Here is a 21087-nt window from a genome sequence, read left to right on the forward strand (position 1 = left end):
AGTGCGAGAGGGTCAATCACCTGCAAGGGAGGCCTTTCTGAACAGCTCAACAACCTGCAGCGACAGAAGGGAGAAGCAGACAGGTAACTACACCCTGCTGCAGGAACACAAGGGCTTTGATCAAAGATGACACCTGTTATTTAAAAAGAACCTCATCTGCAAACCATCTTTCTCCCTCCAGAGAGCCTGGACTCTAGTTCTGGGCTGCCATCTTCCAGGATAGAATAGCTAGAGATGAATCCTCCAGCCTCATCCCAAACATAGTGTCACCAAGGCATTTTCACACAGTTTTATGCTCTCATTTTCCAGCTCAAGCTGCTCTTGAGATAGCAACATTGCAATCATCTTGGATGTGTATATAAGTTTGGGAAAAGTGACAAAATAATCTAATCAAAGCAGTTTTGCAGCTCTGCTATCGCAATATCCACAACAGCTTAGTTATTAATAAGGTAAAAAAACCAAAAACCAAAAAACCCTCCCTAAAAAGAAGATATCTGGGAAGCAATGCAAATTATCAAAGATCCCAGCCCTAGGTGCTGGTTCCTGGCCCCTGTGACCTCCAAACAATCAATATTAAAGCAGGGATGAGGATGATTTTCTGGGTGTTCAGTGTCAGCTGCGCACTTGCTGCTCTGCCACTGAGGGCAACGATGGGGATGAGAACCCTGAGGTGGGGACCCTGAGTGTAGCACAGGTCCTCCTGCCCAGGGAGATCACTAGATAACAAACTAGCCCTGAGATAACACTTAAAACACACAGAGTTGTGGAGAAGCTCACGGCTGAGCTGGAGCGGCCCAAAGCCCCACTGCCCCACAGCTGTGGCTGTGGCACCTGAGGGGACATGCGTCCCCTCCTGTGGTCCCCACAGCAGTGGGGGGTTCCAGCCTCCATCATCACTGACCTGAAGTGAGCCTTGGCTGGGGCTGCAACCCCTTCTCTCCCCTTCTGAAAATAAAGCAGCCAAAGCATCCCTGCTTCAGGGCTCAGGGGCCAACAGCTCCGACATCACCAGAACTCTGTTCCAGCTGGGAATAGCCCCCATCTGCTGTGTGGGAGTCTCAGCAGTCACAACTGCAGCCCTTGTCCTCAGCTGACTCTGCCTGGTGAGAAGAAATAGCGATATACACACCAAAATTCCTCTGAGCCCCATGGCAGTGCAGTAAATTATAAATCAAGCAGCAATCTGTGACTCACCCTGCACTAGTGGGAACGCACTCACAGCTCCCAGGTGAACGGGTCCCACGTAGAAGCGTGATGGAGGGTTTTCCTCAATTTTCTACCCTACCACTCTCCTAAAAGCCTTGGAACCACTACCAGCTCTCTGCACAATCTGTCAGCACAGGGAGGCTTTGTTAATCCTGGTCTGACTCCCACAGCCCCACAGGAGGCAGTGCTGCTCTGACAGGTAACAGAGGATGGGTTTTCCACCTGGCTCATGGCTCCTTCTCCAGCAGAGTGGATGTAATTGTTACAAAACACCATTTTTCTCTTTCTTTTGCATATTTCCAGCCTGTCAATCTACAGAAGACTCAGCACCAGCAAAGGAAAAGCATCCTCAGAGCCGGCCCTTCTCTGGCTGTTTAAAGGGAGAGAGCTCCTGAAAAAGTCACCGACACTGGCCAGTAATTAAGGCAAAATCCTTTCTTCAAATACTCCTTCCACCAGAAATCATGGATAGAGGAGCCAGCTGGAGCTTTGCACACAGAGCTGTTCTTGCTGCATCCCCCAGCATAACCCTGCCCCAGCCCCGGCACAGCAGCAGCACGAGCAGGACCCAGGCAGGCACCACAGAGAGGATGCTAATTACAAGTTTCAAGCAATGTGAATTTATAATTGGCTGAGATTTCACTCGGCAGATAATGCACTGCTGTCCTGGGCACTCACTGTATCTAGGTCAGGCCATTAGTTTTGCTCTTAATCCACACACAGTTTTAATTTCTTCTTTAATGTCGACTTCCAGTCAGTGAGCTGAGCCAGCAGACGACTTTTGTCACTGACTGCGCTCAGCATCTCGACCCCTCCAGAAACCACAGAGAGGGAAAAGAAGCACCACCATCCCGACGTACTCAGACTGCTCCCAGCCACGCTCACAGAGTGGGAGTGTCAGCGCTGCCTGTTGGACTGGGGAATCAGAGAACCATGGAATGGTATCTGCAGCTGATAACCCTTGACATGAACCTTCCCAGGGAAACAGAATGTCACCGCATCCATCCCTGACATCCCAGCTTCAGAAAGCTTCTGGATGTGATCCGGCACTCCATCCTCTGCCCCATCCTGCCTGGCTTCCACGTGGGCCCTGCTTAAATCCAGAAAACTGCTCACACGGGCTGCAATCGTAATTTACGACATAAACAAATGGAGTTGAGGATGCACAAAATAAACCCATCACATGCATTAAAGGGATTAAAAATGGTTCTTAAAACATCTGGAAGTGTATAATACAGTATGGATGGATCATTGCAGAGCACCCACAGGGAAGCCAGGCTGCTGGCACATGCTAGAGACTTTAGATGTAAAACCAGGTTGGAAGAAAGGGGAGCACTAGGAGGAGGTTTCTCATTTACACACACCAGTCCAGTTTCAGGCACTCAGCTCTTCTAAGAGACAAAAAAAATTCCCCACCAAAGATTTCTGTAGAAAGCACAGTCCTTCTGACAACAGGAAGTTACTCACTTCAGAAACCCAATTTTTCATCAAAAAAATCCAACTTGAAAGGCGTTCCCAGCTCACTCAAGATGCGGGATCAAAGCCAGGGATTTAGTTCATCTGCTCACTGCTGGCTGCTTGAGAGTATTGCAGAGCTCCAGGAGCAGCCACCGAGCTCTGCAGTGACGTCCTGAGGAGGGGACAATGATGTCCTGAGGAGGTGACAGAGGGGCAGAGCCCTGCCGTGGGCACGGGACATGGGGCAGGCCCATGGGAGGCAGCAGCTGCTCCACTGGCAACAGATTCCCAGGCAGCAGCATCCAATCAGCATATATTTAAGGATTTCAAGTATTTCAGGTACTTGCAAGGATTTTCATCACTGTCAGGGAGCACATGGTGGTTGGAGCTTGGACAGAGGCCATGTAAGGAGACGGCACAAGATGCCAAAACAAATACTGGCTCTGTTGGTGAAGCCCGGAATCAATCCTGAGCAATTTCTACCGCGGTGGCGGAGTGTCAGGAAAAGAGACACCCAAAACCAGCCCCACCAATGCACAGCCAGAGGCAGCGATGTGCTGGAGGATGAACCAGAAGGACACACATTGAGGTCCTCTCCAGGTAGCTGTGGTAACTCTCATCCCTGCTCCCCAGCAGCTCCAGTCCTGCAGAGACTGAGGAGCTGGGCAGGATCAACAGCACAGGAAGAATGCTTTCAGCAGAGGAGAGCTTCCCTCCGTGGCCAAAATCACTCCAGACTCTTATTTAAAAGGGAAAAGAATAGTGTTCTGGCAACCTGTTAAGCTTCCTCAGATGGATTTGCCTGGCTGGTACAGGCTGGACCAGGGAGGAATATTCCAGGGTTTTCATTTCTCTACCCAGGTTTTATTGCACGCAAACATACATGGTCATTGCTTTCAAAGGTTTCTAATTTGCTAATTGAGACATTTCCTCATGGAAAAAGAATGTCCTGGACTATGGACAGGGCTGCTGGCGCAGCTCTGCACGCTGGGGAAGCTTAGGTGAGGATGATGAGATGGGAGACAGGCAGGCAAAGCGAGCCTCCCCAGGCCCCAATCTGCAGCACTAAACCAAAGGCAAACCTGGTGGCTGAAATATAAGGAAAAAACACCCAGGACATCCCATCCCATTCCTTGTGCCATCAGGGGTGTTTAGTCACAGTACTGGCACCTCACAGCAGGTCCAGGAGAGTTTGGAGATGGGGAGATGGGAAACCAGCCCAGGAAACTGGACATCTATGAAGACTTCTTTCCAGGTACCAGTTTGTTTAAAAACAAGGAGGAAAATATAATCTGGTCTGCACAAAAAAACCCCAAGTGTTCTGTGTTTTTGCTGGAGCAATGAAGTACTCCTTCTGCCCTCAAAATACATGAGAGTGGAGAGAGTATTTTTTTTCTGAACATGAACAGGTCAAAGATCCAAGAAAAGCACTTTTGGGGCAGAATGAGCTTGGAACATGAAGGGAGAAAGGCCAGAAGAAGCAGCAGCTGAGAAAGGCATGAGCAGGGTTCTAATAGGAACATGACTGCTGCCACAGCCATGGCCTCACCAGCATGACCTCAGATGGGACTCGCTGTAGGTTTTTTTCATTAAAAAAAAGGAATGAAAAGTGTTTTGCAGGCTCATTCAGAATGCAGAGGAGATGGAGAGGGATTTCAAACTTTATATAGGTCAAACATCGTCCACACAGGTTCACATCACATTCAATGCAACCTCAGCTCCCACATAAAGACTGAGCTTCAGAGCACTCTGGAGGCATCCTGCATCCTTACCTTCAGCTTCTCGAAGCGATCACTGAGCGATGCCACTTGGTGGTCCCGGTGGCGGCCAACCAGTTTACATAAGGCACAGATGAGCTGGTCATCAGCAACACAGTACATGTTCACCTTCTCGTTCTCGTGCTCCAGGCACGTCAGTCCACGGAAGTGCGCGTCAGGCACGGGCTCCACCAGCCGGTGGCTGGTGAAGGGCTTCTTGTTGGGGTGGGTGGCTCGCAGACAGCGGTCGCAGTAGGACACCTCACAGGTGATGCAGGTCTTGATGGCGTCGCGGGGCGGATCCTGCTCACAGAACTGGCAGGCGATCCTCTCACCGGCCACGGACATGGTAGGGCTGTTGCGATAGGTCCTCTCGCGGCGGCTCTCGCTGGGGGAGTTGGGGCCGCTCAGGGACGCCTTCTGGAAGCGGTCGATGATGTTCTGCAGGGTCACATTCCTCTTGAGGCCCTCCAGGCCCCGGTGGTTGAGGGAGATGACATAGCGGCAGGTTGGGCACTGGAAGGCGGTGATGGGCTCAATGGACTCACCGGAGGAGCAGCTGGACACCAGGATACGGTGGGCACAGCTGAAGCAGAGGCTGTGGGCACAGGGCAGCAGGAGGGGGTCCTCGAATAACTCCAGACAGATTGGGCAGGTCAGTTCTGACTCCAGTGTTTCCATCTTTAGTTAACACAATCCTGATTCAGCATCAAAAACCAGGGAAGGTGGTCAGGAACCTGCAAGGAAGGAGAGCAGAGATGTGAGACTACAGCTGCGCTCCTGGGCTGCTCCTCTCCTGCAGCAGCAGATGCCTGGGGGGTTGGACACGTCACCCCCCCAACACCCTGACATCCTTTGCACTCTGATGCTGCCAACTCCAGCCCTGCCAGGCCCATGCAAGCATAGGTTGGGGCTGTCTCACCCCACATGAAGCAGAGCCTGGAGTTGCAGCAGGACAGAAGCCACACGAAAGGGAAGGAAAGCAGGAGCAGCAGCTCCTTTGACACCTTCCAGCCCAGCCAGGGCAGGACCTGGACCATAAGTCTGGAGACAAAACCAGGAGAAACCACATGATTTCATGTTTGTCTTGGTGTGTGCTGCCAAGACTGGGGTGGGGCCAGTGCTGGCATTCCATGCAGAAGGGCTGCTCTGCATGGTACAGATAAACCTCTTAACATCCCCTCCAGCAGCTCCAGGCCTGCTTCTTGGTGAAGGGGAAAAGGCAAATCAAGTTGTGGAAACTGAGCAGAGCAGGTCGGGAGCTCTTAACATCCCATCCTGCTCCCTGCTTTTCCTGGCCATTGCTTTTTGGAGCAGGGTGGGGAGGGCAGAACAGCAAAATTATAGTCGGCAAACTTATACTGGCTGTCCTCCACTGCACTCCACAACAGTCAGGGATGCCTAAATCAACTCCAGCTGGAGGCAAACAAGCTGTATTTTTAGCTCCTTTCCCTTGCACAAGGCTGGAAAACAGCTCCCAGCAGGCAACTCAACCTGCTGCTCCCAATGCTGGTTTGCAGAGCACCAGGACCTGCACGCCGAGTGCTACCCAGCCTCTGCCAACATCTCAGCACGTTCCCGAACAGTCATGTCGTGACACGGAACCAGATCCAGCCTCTCCTTTCTTGCTCACCACCCAGTGCACAAGTGATATCACCTGGTCTCCTCAGCCACAGTAAGTCAGGCTCCAAGTGATGCCCACTGTGGTGTCCCTCATCGTGGATGTGGGAAGAGCCCCATTTAGTCACAGCCACAGGGACCCCTCATCCTGGCACTGCTGCAGGAACTGACCCTGTGGGAAGCAATGTGGTGCCCAGCCCATCCCTGTTTTCAACCCTGGAATACCCTGGTGCGGTGCACAGGCTCTGCTTGGGGAGAAGAGGAAAAAACCTTCCCTGTGAGGGTGGTGAGGCCCTGGCACAGGCTGCCTGGAGAAGCTGTGGCTGCCAAATCCCTGGAAGTGTCAAAGGGCAGGCTGGAAGGAGCTTGAAGCAACCTGGGACAGTGGAAGGTATCCCTGCCTATGGCAGGGGATTGGAATTGGATGATCTTTAAGGTCCTTCCAACCCAAACCAGCCTGGGCTGTAACCAAAGTGTAGGGGGTGACCCAGAAGCAGGAGGGGGTCTGACTGCTGGAAGTCCCAGGCTGCTGCCAGCACCTGCAAATGGTAAATTGCACAGGTTCCACACTGGGACCTGTCCACCCCCACCCCACCGTACTCATCAGTTCCATCCCCCCCCCATCCCACCATCTCTTCTCCATTGTCTGAAATGGGATTTGCAAATGCCTGGAGGAAACCCTGAGCTCTTCCCTGCACCAGCTCAGGGGGCTTATGAAATAAATCCATTGGATATTTTGATATGTTCCGGCTGCAGCAGCTCTTGCTGGCCAAATGCAGGCTTGCACACACATGCACTAATTTAAAATTATTTTTCTTTTCCCCAAGAGAGACAGTGGAGAAGTCACTGGATCCAAACAAGCAGAGAAGCACAAGGGCTCCCAGCAGCTTCTTCTGCACAGCCCACAGAGGGTTTCTGAACCCTCAGCACCGCCACAGCCATGGGAAAGAAGCAGGGAGGAGGCGCGCCTGGCCCTGTGCCTGGCTGTTTGGGCTGCCCCAGATCCACCGGGCTCCCCATGCTGCAGACCTGGCAGAATGAGGGGTCCCAATGCACCCCCAGTGCTCCGGGCACCTCCTGGCAAACCTGCCACGCCACTCCCTCACTGTGCCAGACGCTGGAGACACAGAGGCCGCCTGGCCCTAAGAGCCCCACATCCTGCTGCACAAGCCCAGCTGAGGGGACGCAGCAGCCCCTCCTGCCTCCCCACATCATCCACGGATTCTCTCCAGACAGCAAACACAAGGATGAAAAAAAAAAAGAAAGGACAAGAACAGGATTTGTTTCATAGCCTGACCAAGACTGGGAAAAGAATTTAAAAATCAGGACTGGTGTGAGAGGCTCCCCAACACCTTGCCAGAGCCAGTTGTCCTATGGAGCAACATCTCACACTCCCACATCCAACATCATGTTTCACATGCAGCTCCACTGCTATCCAAGAGAAAACAATGCAAAAAGTCTAAACAGCCTTTGGTTTTGTTACTGAGGCACATTAGTACATTAATCTTGTTTTCCTTGCTGGGATGACAGCTTTTATCTGCGACATATCCAAGAGGAGCCTCAGGTTGGGACAGGAGCAGGAGCCCTCTTGGAGGTCTGGAGGAGGCACAAGAGCCTGCTCAAAGGCAGTACAGCACCAGGGACAGGAGCCTGCCCAGAGGTGCAGGAACCCTGCTGGAGGTGCAGGAGCCCCTTGGAGGAGGGAGGGGAGCCCTGCTCCAAGATGCTACACCTGGCAAAGCAGCCATGCTGCCATCAAAGCCTTTCATGCCTCCCACTTTGATGTTCTCTTTGATGTCCAGGACTGACACAGCACAAAGAATAGCTGTTTAGATTAAAATCTGCTTTCTTTAAAGTCATTAACTCCCTAAATATAAAAGTTATAAAATACTAACACTGTTTACAGATAGTTCTGTGTCACTTGTGGCCAAGGGTCAGTGGCTCTGTCCATGCTGGCCTGTAATGACAACGTGCAGCAGCAGTAGGTTAACAATACATGCCATCCAACCAAACATTTTGCTGTGTTTATCTGAGCTTTGCCCAAAACCGAGGGAAGGTGGGGTGAGGGTGTGTGTGTGAATCAATGACTAACAAAATAAGAAGAGATAGGGAAGAGCAGCAAACCCCAGGGTGGGCAGAGCTGAGGGTGATGCAGGGCCAGTGCAGAGCCAGTGCCAGCTCCTCTGGGACACAGTGACGACTGCTTTTACTTCTAGTCCAGATGGTCTCCAAAACCTATATGCCAGCCTGGAGCAGCAGGAGCGTGGTGAGGGTGCACAGGTCACCCTTGGCAAGTTACACCAAGGGTTCTTGGATACAAAGGTTCCCCTACCTCTTCTCCCAAATTAATATTTTCACAATATCAAAGTACTTCACCCCTGCCTTAAGCTCACGGGTTTATCAGGAGAGATGCAGAGGTTTGGCACCAAGAGAAGAAGGAAGGAGAGTCATGGAAGGAGGGATGCTGCCCACATCATCCCATCCATACCTGTGATGGGGGACATCCTAGTGTACATCACCTGAGGCCACAGGCAGCCAACCCAAAATTCACGCTTTCCCCTCGAGCAACATCCAGGCCCTTTTTAAACCATGTTTTCCAAGTCCATGTAAAATTTCCTCTGATCTCCCCCAGCATCAACCCTGGGCAGAGTTTGGCCAGACTTCAGAGTCCCAAATCAGGATATCCAGACCTGTTCAGACAAATGTTAATTCTGCAGGTTGGTATTTTCCACACCAAGTATGATTATTTATTTCCCCTCCCCCTTTTTATCCCTCTTTTCTTCCTTCCCCCCCCAAAAAAGCTCCAGCCAACATTTCTCAGCCCCTTCCAAGAATGAGGCTTAAGAAGAGCTATGCTGCTCCACCCGTGCATTAACGAAAAAAGTAATAAAATACAGCAACCCTTTCCTTAATTGGCTCAGTGACAGTAGGATACAAAACCAGGGCAGCAGTTGCCTCTACGCTTTTTGTTGTCCTCGGGAAAATTAGTTCAAAACTGGATCAGTGTTGAGGGGAGGACAGAACAGCCCGTGCATCAGCCACATCTCCCCCATGGCAGCAGGGACCCATTCAGCAACTCGAGGGCAAGAGATCCCCCCTTCACTTCCCTGGCTCTGTCAATGACCCTGCACTTCTGCCAGCTCAGCCTTCCCAACCAACTTTTCTGAATCGGCCCTTGGAATGGGCCTGTCCAGAAGAAACAAGGTGCTAGGAGGGAACACAGCCCCAGCAGTGTAATCAGCAACAGATTCTGACCTAAAGAAGGCACCCCAGAGAGAGGGGAGGCCCGCAGGCTCCTCCAGCCAATTCACATTCACCATTACCTATTTTTTTCTGTGATTTATTTGCATCAGCTATGCATATTTAACACCAAATCTGAAGCTCAAAGCTGCAGTCAGCACAGAGCATCCCTCGGCCAGGCCAGCACAGAGCACCCCTTGGCCACATCATAGCCTCTACTCCTCCCTCCCAGCACACCTGAACACACCAAACAGAACTTGGCCTTTTCTCCCACCACTCCCACCTTAATAATTCGACAAATTTGTCTGAGGCTTTCTGAAAATCCCAATGATCCGTCTCCCAGCTGCCCTCCCTAATCACTTTATTGCCGTACTAGAAAAAGAACACCGCCTGCTGCAGTTAAACTGGATTCCCCCTATAAAACCAGTGTTGCTGTCCCTAATCCACCAAACTGAAACAGCATTTCCGTATCAGCTTTAATTATTTTCCCAGCCAATTTGCTAAAGCAAGGTTGCTCCACATAATTTCCACCACTTTCCCTGCATCTCTTAAATGAAGGACAGAGCTGGGAGGCTGCATTCCCATGCAGCAGTTCCCTTCCATGAGAGACCCCAGCATGCTGGCAGTTCAGCTGCTTCATTCTTAAACCCTCCAGAAGAGCCACCAGAGCCCAGAAGGCACTGGCCATTTGTGCTCTTTCACTCCTCCATTTGCAGCACCTTATTCCCTCTGGGAATTTCACCTTCATCACTACCTTCACTGATGGGATGAGACCATTTTGCTCCATCACAAAATCCCTACTCCTGAATGTCTCCTGTCAGGGTTCAGGGTTGGGAAGGGCTGTCTTGAGTTTCCTGCATGGGACAAGGATGCTCCAGCTAAAGCCTACAAGGTCTCTACCTCATTCACCTCCATGATGCCAGAGATGCAAGCACCAAAGAAAGATCCTTTGCTTGGTCTCCAGTGATATCCTAGTGCAAGGGAATATTTTGCCTCTTCTACAAACAGTGCCCAGGAAGGTGACAGCTCCTCGAGTGCTTCCACAGGACCTCAGCCCAGCATGCATCCACCAAGGGCTCCCAGGGGATGCGGCATTTGCAGCCCTTCAGCTGCAGCACGGATCGGGGATTCCCTGCAGTTTGCTCCCCAGCTCCTCCAGCCACATAGCAGGAATCATGCCATGTGGATTCCTCATCAGCTGGAGGGGTTTGAAGACATCCCAGGCAGCAATGGCACACACTGTCCTCCAGGATATTATGGGGTAATTCCCACTGACACTGTGTGCGAACCTTCCCCTACCATCACCGTCAGTGGCCTGAGGGTTGACAGGACACAAAAGGCCCAGGGCACCTCTCCAGCCCCACTGCTGTGGCAGATCCCTGGAGCACAGCACAGTTGCTTCCAGTTCCTGGGGAAGACAGCAACTCCCCAGGGTCCCCAGCACTTCCCTTCCTAATCCATGAAACCTGGGGCTGCAGCAGCCAGTCTCAGGTTCTGTCAGGTCATAGCCCATGGCAACCCTCTTTTCCACACACTGTATATGTCTGTCCATCCATCCATCCATCCATCCATCCATCCATCCATCCATCCATCCATCCATCCACCCACCCACCCACCCACCCATCCCATTCCCCCTGCTATGCTGAAACCCACAGTCCCTGCCTCTCTGCCAGCAGCTGCCCCCATAGCTCAGGGGCTGAAACCTCAGCTGAAGCTGGGGGGTCACAGAGATGCCGAGGGGTGGGGGGGGGGAGGGCCGGGACACACTGTGGCACTGCCAGGGACAGCTGCAGGCACGTGGCTTTAGTGGGAGCAGACCCAGCCTCCCAAGGCCATCACAGATGTGAGTGACCCCCTTCCAGCCTGGCCCTTGAGAAAAGCAGCTGGGGACTGGGCATGCCACCAAACTGGCACATCCAGCACTCACACAGCCCTGGCAGCCCTGCCATTCCCCTGCCACCCCCCCGCAAACTGTTCCTCCCCTCCTGCCACAGGACTCCACTGCTCCAGGACTCACCACCCCCTCCCCTCCCTTTCCCCTCCTGCAGCTCTGTGCTCTCCTGCCACCCTGCTCTGCCAGCCTCTCCAGCTGATGCTGTACGGCAGGCAAGCAGACCCAGCACTCGTGTCTGCACCGGCAGCTCCTGAAAACAGCCCCTCTCCCAGCTGGCTCCTGCCAGACCACACATGGCAGCAGCCTTTTGATCTGAGTCTGTCTCCAGGCGCATCCTGTGGCTCCGCATCCTTCCTCTCTTCCTCAGCCACCGCCTGCAATGCGGTTCCGGCCCAGCCTCATCCTTACCACAGCCACCAGCCCCTGGCCCAGCAAGGATGAGGGAGGGCACAGTTGCAGTGGCAGCTGGTGCTCTGGAATAACCTTTGGGCTCCAGAGCAAGTAATGGCTCTTATCGCCCAGATGGACACTGCAGAGATCATCCAGCTCTGCACAGAGATCCATCTTGCTGAGGAGGACGACACTGTAAGGCAAACCCCTCGGTCTCTCCAGGGGCTGGAGCAGCAGCAGCCAGGTCCCAGTTCACAGCCCCAGTGCTGTACTAGGGGACAGGCATCCTTCAGGATCTGCACCCCAGGTTTACCCCCACTCCAGTGCTTCCTAGAGGACACCAAGAGCAGGACACTGGCACAACTCACCCACAGAGGAATGGAGTTCAAAGACGTGGAGAGATATGACCACAGTGAAGGCAAGGCTGGGCTCATGGTGAAGCCCACCATGGGAAACAGCCAGGAGACACAGACCTACACGAGGGAAGGTACCAGTGCTGCTGCCACATGAGCGCGACCACGCTGAGGGGCCGGTGCACCTCAGCAAGGAGCTGGCCCTGCACCAGTGCTCCCCAGGGCTCCCTGATGTGCAAAAGTCAAAGCTCTGCTGCAGGGATGTCTTCGGGGGGATGGAATAACACCTTCAAGCAAAGAAGGGGGTTTCTGTCTGCATGGTACAATCTCACCCCAACGAAGGCACAGAGCCTGAGAGGGGCAGCCCAGCATGGTACCCCCCGACCTGTTCTGGGCATTGCCCCTCTGCACCACCTGACCCATGCTGGGAAGGGAGAAAACTGAATGGGGCCAAGGGAGCAAGAAGGGCTCCAGAGGGGACGGGAGCTGCTGTCTGAACCAAAGGCTCTGACACGTCCTTGATGGCTCAGGGTCGCCCTGTGTCCTGACAGAGCTCCAAGGAGCCCATGTGACCCGGCACCACACCAGCCCCTAGCCCACGGGAACACACCCTGCTGATGCCATCGGTTCAGCCCCATTTTGTTGCTCAGTGCGGCAGCAGGAAAGCAGCAGTTCCGACCCCCTGGCAGATCCCGGCCTCACGCTGTGCATGGAGGCTTTGGAGTCAGCCTGGTGCCTTGTCGCTGTCCCGACCCAGTGCACTCTCCAACCTCCCTGCCCCAAAACGACAGATTAACTGCACTTCTGACAGATACCACAGAGCCGGGAAATCCAAGGGCCATTGTGCTGCTCTGTGCAAGGTTAAATATATCCGTACAGCTCCTTGGGCTGCATTCCTGGAAGGCTGGAAGGATAAACAAGACTTCCTGCAGGAACTGGAGACAATGGGGGGATAATTAGTGCTAATGCCCAGTGCAGAAAGAAAGCAGGTAGCAGATATTTTGGACTTTTACACCCTCCTCCCCCCACACCCCCCTGCAATGCTGAGAAAGAGACACTCAGACTGATGCAACTGGGCTCCCGGGCCAGCTAAAAGAGATTAATGATTTAAAAGGAGGGAAGCTGCCGCGGCCGAGGGTTCAGCCTGGGGCTTCACCATTCCATGCTTCCAGGCGCACAAGGACGAGTCTCGGAGACACGTTTCTCCCAGAGGCAGCCCAGCTTAAGCTGGGGGCTGTGGGGCCCATACACTGAGGGTCCCAGCCGAGGAGGTTTGGAGATGGAGCTCGCACTCGGGCTTGGCTTCCAGCACAGCACAGCCAGGGATGCCAACGCTGTTCCGGATCAGCCACGAGCAAAACAAAGGGAGAGCTCCCGCATCGCTGCAGGAAGGGACCCCGGGTCCCACAGCGACAGGACCCCCATGCTTCCCTCCGCAGCCAGCCAGGGATCTGCTCTTCCTACAGCCACCTCCTCTTCATTCCAGAGAAGGCCCAACTAGGGCTTGTTTTCAAACCACAGCAATTTAAAATCCTTTTTTCCTGCCCCACTCCCTTGGGAGCGCTCCGTAGACCAGCCAGATTTTCCAGTCCTCCTCCCGGTGCTCTGGAACGACAGAAACCCAGTGCTCCCTGGACACTTTTCCAGTGCATTACACAGGTCATTTAAAGCCTTTCAAGACAAAATGCTCCCGAACCCTAAGGTGATTCAAAGCCATTAGAATCTCTTTGGGGAGGCCTCTCCACTGCTGCATAGGAGCACTTTCGCCCGTCCCCTCAAAATAAAATACATGAAATACATTTATAAACAAAAAAGCATCAATTCCCCTTGGCTCAGCCTCCCCTTGCAATAACCCCCATCAAAAGGATGGGTTTCTAGAGAGAGGAGGAGGAGGCTCCAGCACACAGAATGGACAGGTATGGCAGAGCCACTGGCTGCCCCTATGACCCCTGCTCTGCCTGAATGTCACCAACACCCACAGTGGTGTCCTTCACACTTTATGAAGCACATCCAAGGATGCTCCACTAGCAATTCCTCACTGTATCCAGCCCCAAGCTCACTCCCCAGCCACCCAGGAGGGGTTTCCTGAGCCAAGGACACCAGCACAGCCGTGCCACTGCAGGACATGGATTCCCATGGCTTATGCCAGGATGGGGATTAACTGCTGATGGCAGGCCCGGAGCGCACAGAGCCAGGGGAGAACCATGCAGCTCACCCCATCACCCCATGAATCAGCCTGTGGCAATGGACCAGGAAACAACCCTGAATCCAGCACAGGCTGCATCCCAGAGCACACCAAACAAAAGCCCACCCTCCACAACCAGTTGGGTGGAGGATTTGGTCCGTACTGGTTGCCTCCATCACCCCTGCTCCCAGCCAGCTTGGCTCCACCACACTGCATCTCTCCAAAGTTCTCTTCTCTGCTCTGAGGGGCAGCCGAGGTAATATTGGCAGCATGCAGGAGCTGTGGATCTGGCCACCATCCCTTTCAGCTCTGCTGAGCTGCAATTCAAGGGATGAAGCAGGTAACTACGTAGGTAATTTCCTCTGGCCATTTCCGCTGCCTCCCCGTGGGCTGCCAGAGGGAGGCAGAGGCTTCTGGTGACAAGAGGCAGGCACAGAAAATATCTGCTCTCACACACTGATGAGTTCTTTAATGATCTGAAAGGAGCCCAAAACGCTCCAAATTTTGCATTTGTCACAATCACAGACGATTCAAGAGCCTCCCTGGGGGTTTGACACACCAAGGTGCCCCCAAGAGCATTTGACACTCCTGAGACCCCGTGGGAAACGGCTGCAGCTCCACAGACAGGCAAAGCTCACAGCTGCTGAGGAATGATAGGTGGACACAAATTCCTGTGGTGTTGGAGGGCGCATAGCACTCTCCAGGTCACCCACAGGGTCACAACGGTGGCCAGAGGCTTGGGAAAGTACTAAAAGGAGCAAAAGAGTTTTAAAAAATCCCCCCTTTAAAAAATTAATAGTGTTATGTGTATAGATATATATTCACTCTGGCAGGCCCATGGTCTCCCTCATCCAAGTGCCGGAGCACTGAGCAGCACCACAGCCAGCAGTGCCACCATCACAGTGTCACACTGGGTCTCAGCACCAGCATGACAGTGCAGGTGGCCAGAGGCAGTACAGCATCCAGCCAAAACTCCAGCCTGCTCCTTAGAGAAGTGTTGAGCCAGGTCACCCTGCAGCTCAAAATGCCCCCACATTGCTCCCCCCACAGGAGGCCCAGGGGGCAGTGAACAGCTGCCCACAGCCCCATACCTTGAGCTCAAAGGCCGGTGCTACCTCCCCAGCCCGTCCCTGCTCTGGGTTATTGAGCATCCTTGAGACCACCCTTCCCTGCCTCACTGCATTCAGTTCTGTTACACAGTCAGGTTTGTGGGGTTCCACGAGGATCCTCCACAAAATGCATTTAAGCTCTCTGTGTCTCCTTGAAAAAGAAAGCTAATTTATTCCTCAATATCACTGCTGTGCTGTCAGAGGATGCTGCGGGTTGCACCTTGGCGAGCTGGCACGTTCCCACCTCCCCTGTGCCCCCACAGAACCCCACTCCAGCCAGGCCTCTGCTTCCTGCCTGAATGTAATTTTTCCCCTTAAGACAACCAACTCAAAATTGGGTTTGTGTATTAAAGCAAAATTTAATTTCTAGGCCATTACCCCAGCGTGGTCTATTTCCAGCATCTGCAAAACGAGAAATAGACAGACTGAGCAATTCATTTCCCTCTTAGACACTTATAAACAACAATAATGACATTCCGCAGAGGCATGGAGCCCTTTCATTTTGGAATCCCATGGAAAGTGTTTGAGGCTGGGGGACCTCTGATGCAGCTGGCACATGGACATGCTGTGTGTTCCCACACAGATGCAGCACAAATCCCTTGGATCTGCCCTCAGAGTCTCAATGATGCAGCAAGTTTCCATTTATTTCTCACACTGGCTTTTCACAAGCCTGTAGGTTTTTCTTCTCCCCCTCTTGCAGAGTCACCAGACAGTGAGATTTATAAAATACAGTTTTGAGGCCTGAGAGCTTGCAGCATCTAACTGCAACATCTGAAAAAAAAATCCCAGAAAAATAAAAAACTCCAACTCCTCCAAACAAATAAACCCCCCCCACAACTCTCCCCTCCCTCTCCCTCACTTCCCTTCACTCGCTCTACTCTTTTAAGAGTAAAAAACTCAGCAGCATTTAACCCACACAGTGACAGCAGCATCCCCATTTATTCACAGGCTGCTCTGGCTGAAATTCCATTCCAACCGGATCCCATCCGCACCCTTTTCCTGTCCAAGGGTGGACAATCCCACGGGAAATGCCCAAAAGGAAGCAAACCAGATGCCAACACCCAGTCAGGGAGACCTGGTGGCAGCGTGGGCTACTGCAGCAGCTCTTCACTGGAACTTCCCAGGCAGCACAGCTTCAATAATAAACAGTTTCCATCAGAATCACCACAAGCCTTTTCCACTTTGATTTAGGAGACTCCGCCAGTTCAGCACAGTACAAAATGCTCCCGGACCATGCCAGGGCAGCCCTGGCTGAGGCGGGAGCAAACACAGAACACACCAGGCTTTCCCACACACCTGGGGAATGGGGGACCTGATGGCACCTGCAGTGGTGCAGTGTCCCTTCCCCAGTCCTGGGCTCTGGGAGCAGCCACTGGTGTAGCACCAGGGGACATTTGGGACAGCTCTCCTATGAGCAAACATGCACTGAAAAAAGGGACATCATAGGAGGGAAAGGGGGATGGGGACATGATATTTAGGCTGGACATCAGGAAATGTTTTTTCACTCAGCAGGTGACTGAACACTGGGACAGGCCCGCCAGGGAAGTGGTGATGGCCCCAAGGTTGCCAGAGCTCAAAAAGCACTTGGACAACGCTTTCAGGCAGATAATGAGTTTCCTGGGGTATCTGTGCGGGGCCAGGAATTAAACTTAATGATCCTGATGGGTCCCTTCCAACTCAGCCTATTCTGTGACTCTGTGAGAGGGACGATAGCAGCTCTGAAACACAGGGAACTCCCCCAGCAGAGAGATGTCCCCTGCCCTCTTGGCACCCAGGGCATTTCAGGTTTGTTTGCTGGGGTAGGAAGCCAGGCCCACAGTGACATGGAGACCAGTGAGCTGCATGGAGGCTGACTGGCACCACAGAGCTGAGACAGCAGAAAAAGGAGATAAAAAGTGGTCCAGCCTGACCCTCCCTCCAGCATCCCAGATTTTTGTCACCCAGCCCCATTCCCACACTGGAGCAGTCCTGGGGGCCAGCAACCCACTCCTGTCCTTGCTGTGTTGATGGGCATTGCGGGGGGCTGGGTGCTGCCTTCCCCACAGCAGTGAGCTGGGAGCCCCCGAAAACAAGGGCAAGGGTGTCCCCACCCTGGCCACAGGACCCACCCGGCCCCAGGGCAGGGGGCCAGATTGAGGCAGAGTGATGGACTGCCAGCGAGCAAAATTGGCTGTTTCCTGAGAAAGTGCAGCATGTCCAGAGACACAAAAAGGGCAATTCTGCCACTGGCCGTGCTCCCTGGGCCAGGGGCTGGGAAGAAAACAGGGGAAGGGCAGATGCTAAAGCCACCACACCCTGCCGATGCCGGCAGGTCCCCACCACTGGCACCCCAAAAGCCAGGGCTGCAGTATGCCTAGCTCTGCCCCACGTCCTCCCAAGGATGACACAGCCACAAGCCTCAGGCTCAGCACCGTGACCCTCTCGGCACCCATGGATGAGAGGCAGGTCTGGGGCTGCTGGCACAAAGGTCCAGCCCAATGTTTCCAGCACTGTGTAGGAACACACGCAGGCGCCCAGGATCCGAGGGGTGAGACACTCCCTGCATGCCACTGGAGCCCCCGCCCTTGCACAGCACAAGGCGCCTTTCAGAGCCACACAGACACACCATTCTCCCGCTGATGACCTCCTTGCCCTGGCATTTTTGGGACCCAGGCTCCACAGTAGCGAGCGATGGCAAGCAATGGTGTTGGAAGCAGCAGCCTGAGGCCGGTCATCATCATCCCCACGAGTGCGCTCGCTAATCAGAGGGGCTGCCAGGGCTGCCCGTTTGCACAAGATGACGGTACAGGCACTCATTAGGCTGCAACACACACTCGCTTTCCAGGCAAAGAACACTAAAAACAAGGTAAAGCAGCAACACAGGCTCCAGCCCCCCCAAGGCTTTGTCCTTCTCCAGGAGGGAGCTCAGACCCTCTCACCTCAATGAGGGGAGCACCAGCCTCAGAGGGGTTCCGAGCAGGCTAAGGTGGGTTTGTTACAGAAGGTGTTTGTAATAAGCAGCAGCAATTCCTTCCAGAGGAACAATGCTCATCAGCTTCATTTAATGAACCAGCTGTGCAGCGTCCAGCGACAGTTCTGGTTCCAATATCTCTGATGGGACAGCCTTGGTCTCTCCAGTGACCAGCCTTCGGGATGCACCAACTCCCTAAAGAGAGGGGCTGACTTAAGGGCTAAAAGGTTCAACGCCCCTCTACCCACTACAGAAGCCCCAATCAACAGTTCAGAAACCCACAGATAGCCCAGGGGAGTTGCAGCATGGGTTTGGAAACACCTATCCATCCCTAGAGGGGATGGAGCAGGAGACAACATAAACCCGGCTCTAAAAATAAGTCATTTAGCAATCTCACATGGTCCCAGGGCTGATCCCACTCTGCTCACAAACTTGCACACACACCGACACACACCCCTGAGCTGTGCCTGTACCTCGGAGGCCAGTGTAGCTCACCCAGTGCATGCTTTACAAGGCAGGGATTTATCACCCGCTGCAGCTCCATTTCTTTTGCAAAGCAGCATTTCCAAACCAGGCAAGATGTGGGCTGTGCACAGGCACGGCCTCCCAGCCGCCATGGAAGGCTGCACAGGGCACAGACCCAGCTTGGATCGCAGCAGCCGGCACACCCAGGGCTCTGTAGCCACCTGCCTGAACCGAGACAGCTGCTGCCTGTCGTTGGCAACAATTCATCCTTCCTCCTCGTATTCCTATTGCACTTACTGTCTTTTCCCAGGAGCATCCTCAGGGAACATCCCCTCAGTGCAAGAGCATTCCAACACTGCTGCCTGGGCCAGCCTCCCTCCTTCCCTCCCTCCCTCCGTGCTGTGGCCAGTTTTACTACCCACTGGTCCGGGGCACAAGCCAAGCACGGAGTCTCGAGTCTGCTCTTCAACGGTGAAAAGTAGCAGCGACAACCTCAGCACTGAGCCCATGGCACGCGCGGGAGCAGAGACAGCTCTGCACAACCCCTCCAGCACAGACCGAGGGTCACAGCCTGCTACAGCCGGGGTACAGGAAGGAAGGGCACTGCTGACCACATCAGAAGGGTCAAGGAGCAGCTCCAGCTGACACTCAATGCAGCACCGGCAGGCCGACAGGTCGGTGACACCTCCCAGATTTGCCAGGCACTGCCCGATGACGCCCTCCTGCCGCCTGGAAGCCAATAGTGCCCTGTGCTCTGCCAGGCACTGCTGCCAGCTCCCACCCGGCTGCGGCAGCTCCTCCGGCAGAGCCGGTCTCCTTGAAGCCGCCTTCCGACAACAAAAGCTGAGCTGAAACCTCCGGGCTGGCTGGGGAGACCTGGGCGACAGCCAGGAAGGGCAGGAGCCATTAACGCCGGCGTGTCCGGACTTGAGGGAATGACGGAGCAACCAGAGCCATCTGCCCTCTCCAGAAACTCCGCAGACCGCTGGGCAGAACGGCCCTTCACCGCACTCCAGCCTTCGTCAGATGTGCACATAGGGGCAATAAACTTGCGGTTGGGATGTTTTTTGAGGCAAAACACGAAAATAAAGCGCAAGAACGAGGTGTCACTGGGGCACGTTTTCCAGCAGCTGCACAGATCCTCGGCGCAAGCAAATACACTCCGCTGCCAGCTCAGCAGTGACACCCCAAAGCACGGGCAGTACCCCGGAAATGTCTCCCGACCCCCGGTGCCCCAGGGGGGAAGCGCTGGCAGACCTCCCACACGTGGTCGTGTCTCTCCTCTGTGGCTTCCGAAGCGCCGGTCACGGAGCCCGCTACCGATTAACTTCCATGGCCCTGGAGTTCATCAGATTCCAGTCGCGCTGGAGGACGGGGTGTGGGGGTGCCCAGGAGGATCAGGGCAGCAGCGGCCCCGCACCGGCTCTGCGGCAGCGACGACAACCCGGCACCACAAACCGCCGGCAGCTGGAGTGCGGGCACGGGGCTGAGCAGCGGGAGGGATACGACACTCGCCACCGTAAAACCCAGGACGAGGGGGAACGGCGGGGGGATGACGAGGTGGACGCCGGATCCCTAAAGCCGCGGGCGGGGAGCCAGCAGCCGCCGAGTTCGTACCCGCTCCGTCCGTAAGGCACTGCCGCTCCCCAGCAGGACGGATCCCGGCGAACCGGGAAGGCCGCGGGAAGCGCCGGGCGGGGACAGGCCACCAGGGTCTCCCCGCCAAGCGGCGGGAGGTGCCGGGGCGGGCTGGCAGACACACTCGGCAACTGGGAGAGGCGGCTGGGAGCGGGGGGCGCCGGCAACGGCTCCCGAGAAGGGCGGCAGCCCTCCGCCCCGGCACTTGCTGCAAACCCGCGGGAAGGGCTGCGCCGGGGCCCCGACGGGCGGTTCGGTGCTTCCTCCCGCCCCGGTACCTACCGGTGGGCCGCGGCATTCCCTCCCCAACTCGGTGCCGCATCCCGCCCCAGTGCCGGTACCTACCGGCGGCCCACGGGAGCCCCCCGGCCCGGCCTGCCCCGGTGCCCCCCTCGCTCGCCCCGGTGCCCCCTCCCCCGCTCGCCCCGGTGCCAGTACGTACCGGCGGCCCGCGGGAGCCTCCCCGCCGCTGCCCGGGCATCTTGGAGGCGCGGGGACACGGCGGCGGCGGCGCGCGCGGGGCGGGCGGGGCGGGGCCGCGCGCGCTCTCGGGCCCCGCCCCCCCTTGACCCCGCCCCGCCGCAGGTGAGGCCGCGGCAGCGGCTCCGGGAGCCCGCCCGGCCCGGGGCGTGGGGTCACCGTGTGCCCCGGTGGGGTCGGGGCAGTGCGTGTTCCCGTGGCGTGGGGCCACTGTGTGTCCCTGGGGGGTCGGGGGCAGTGCGTGTTCCCGTGGCGTGGGGACACTGTGTGCCCCGGTGGGGTCGGGGGCAGTGCGTGTTCCCGTGGCGTGGGGACACTGTGTGCCCCTGGGGGGTCGGGGGC

At 55.1% G+C, this 21087-nt stretch overlaps 1 protein-coding gene across 2 annotated transcripts in view; it reads right to left on the reverse strand.

Moving 5' to 3' along the window:
* The window catches only part of MID2 (midline 2), a 64536-nt gene extending 43714 nt beyond the window's left edge, over positions 1-20822 (reverse strand). The window contains exons 1-2 of one of the 2 annotated variants that reach the window (XM_066202426.1): positions 20708-20822; positions 4437-5158 (exon numbers count right to left, since the gene is read on the reverse strand). In XM_066202426.1, coding sequence (XP_066058523.1) covers positions 4437-5102 — 666 coding nt within the window. In that variant the 5' untranslated portion in view covers positions 5103-5158; positions 20708-20822. Of the gene's footprint in view, positions 1-4436; positions 5159-18924; positions 19266-20707 lie in introns of those variants that run through there. The other variant, XM_066202427.1, reaches the window with a different exon arrangement.
* Positions 20823-21087: the final 265 nt, after the last annotated feature.

This window comes from Chamaea fasciata, unplaced genomic scaffold, assembly GCF_029207755.1.
Source record: "Chamaea fasciata isolate MVZ Bird 193981 ecotype frontalis unplaced genomic scaffold, bChaFas1.0.hap1 SCAF_22, whole genome shotgun sequence".
In the NCBI taxonomy this organism is placed as follows: domain Eukaryota; kingdom Metazoa; phylum Chordata; class Aves; order Passeriformes; family Sylviidae; genus Chamaea; species Chamaea fasciata.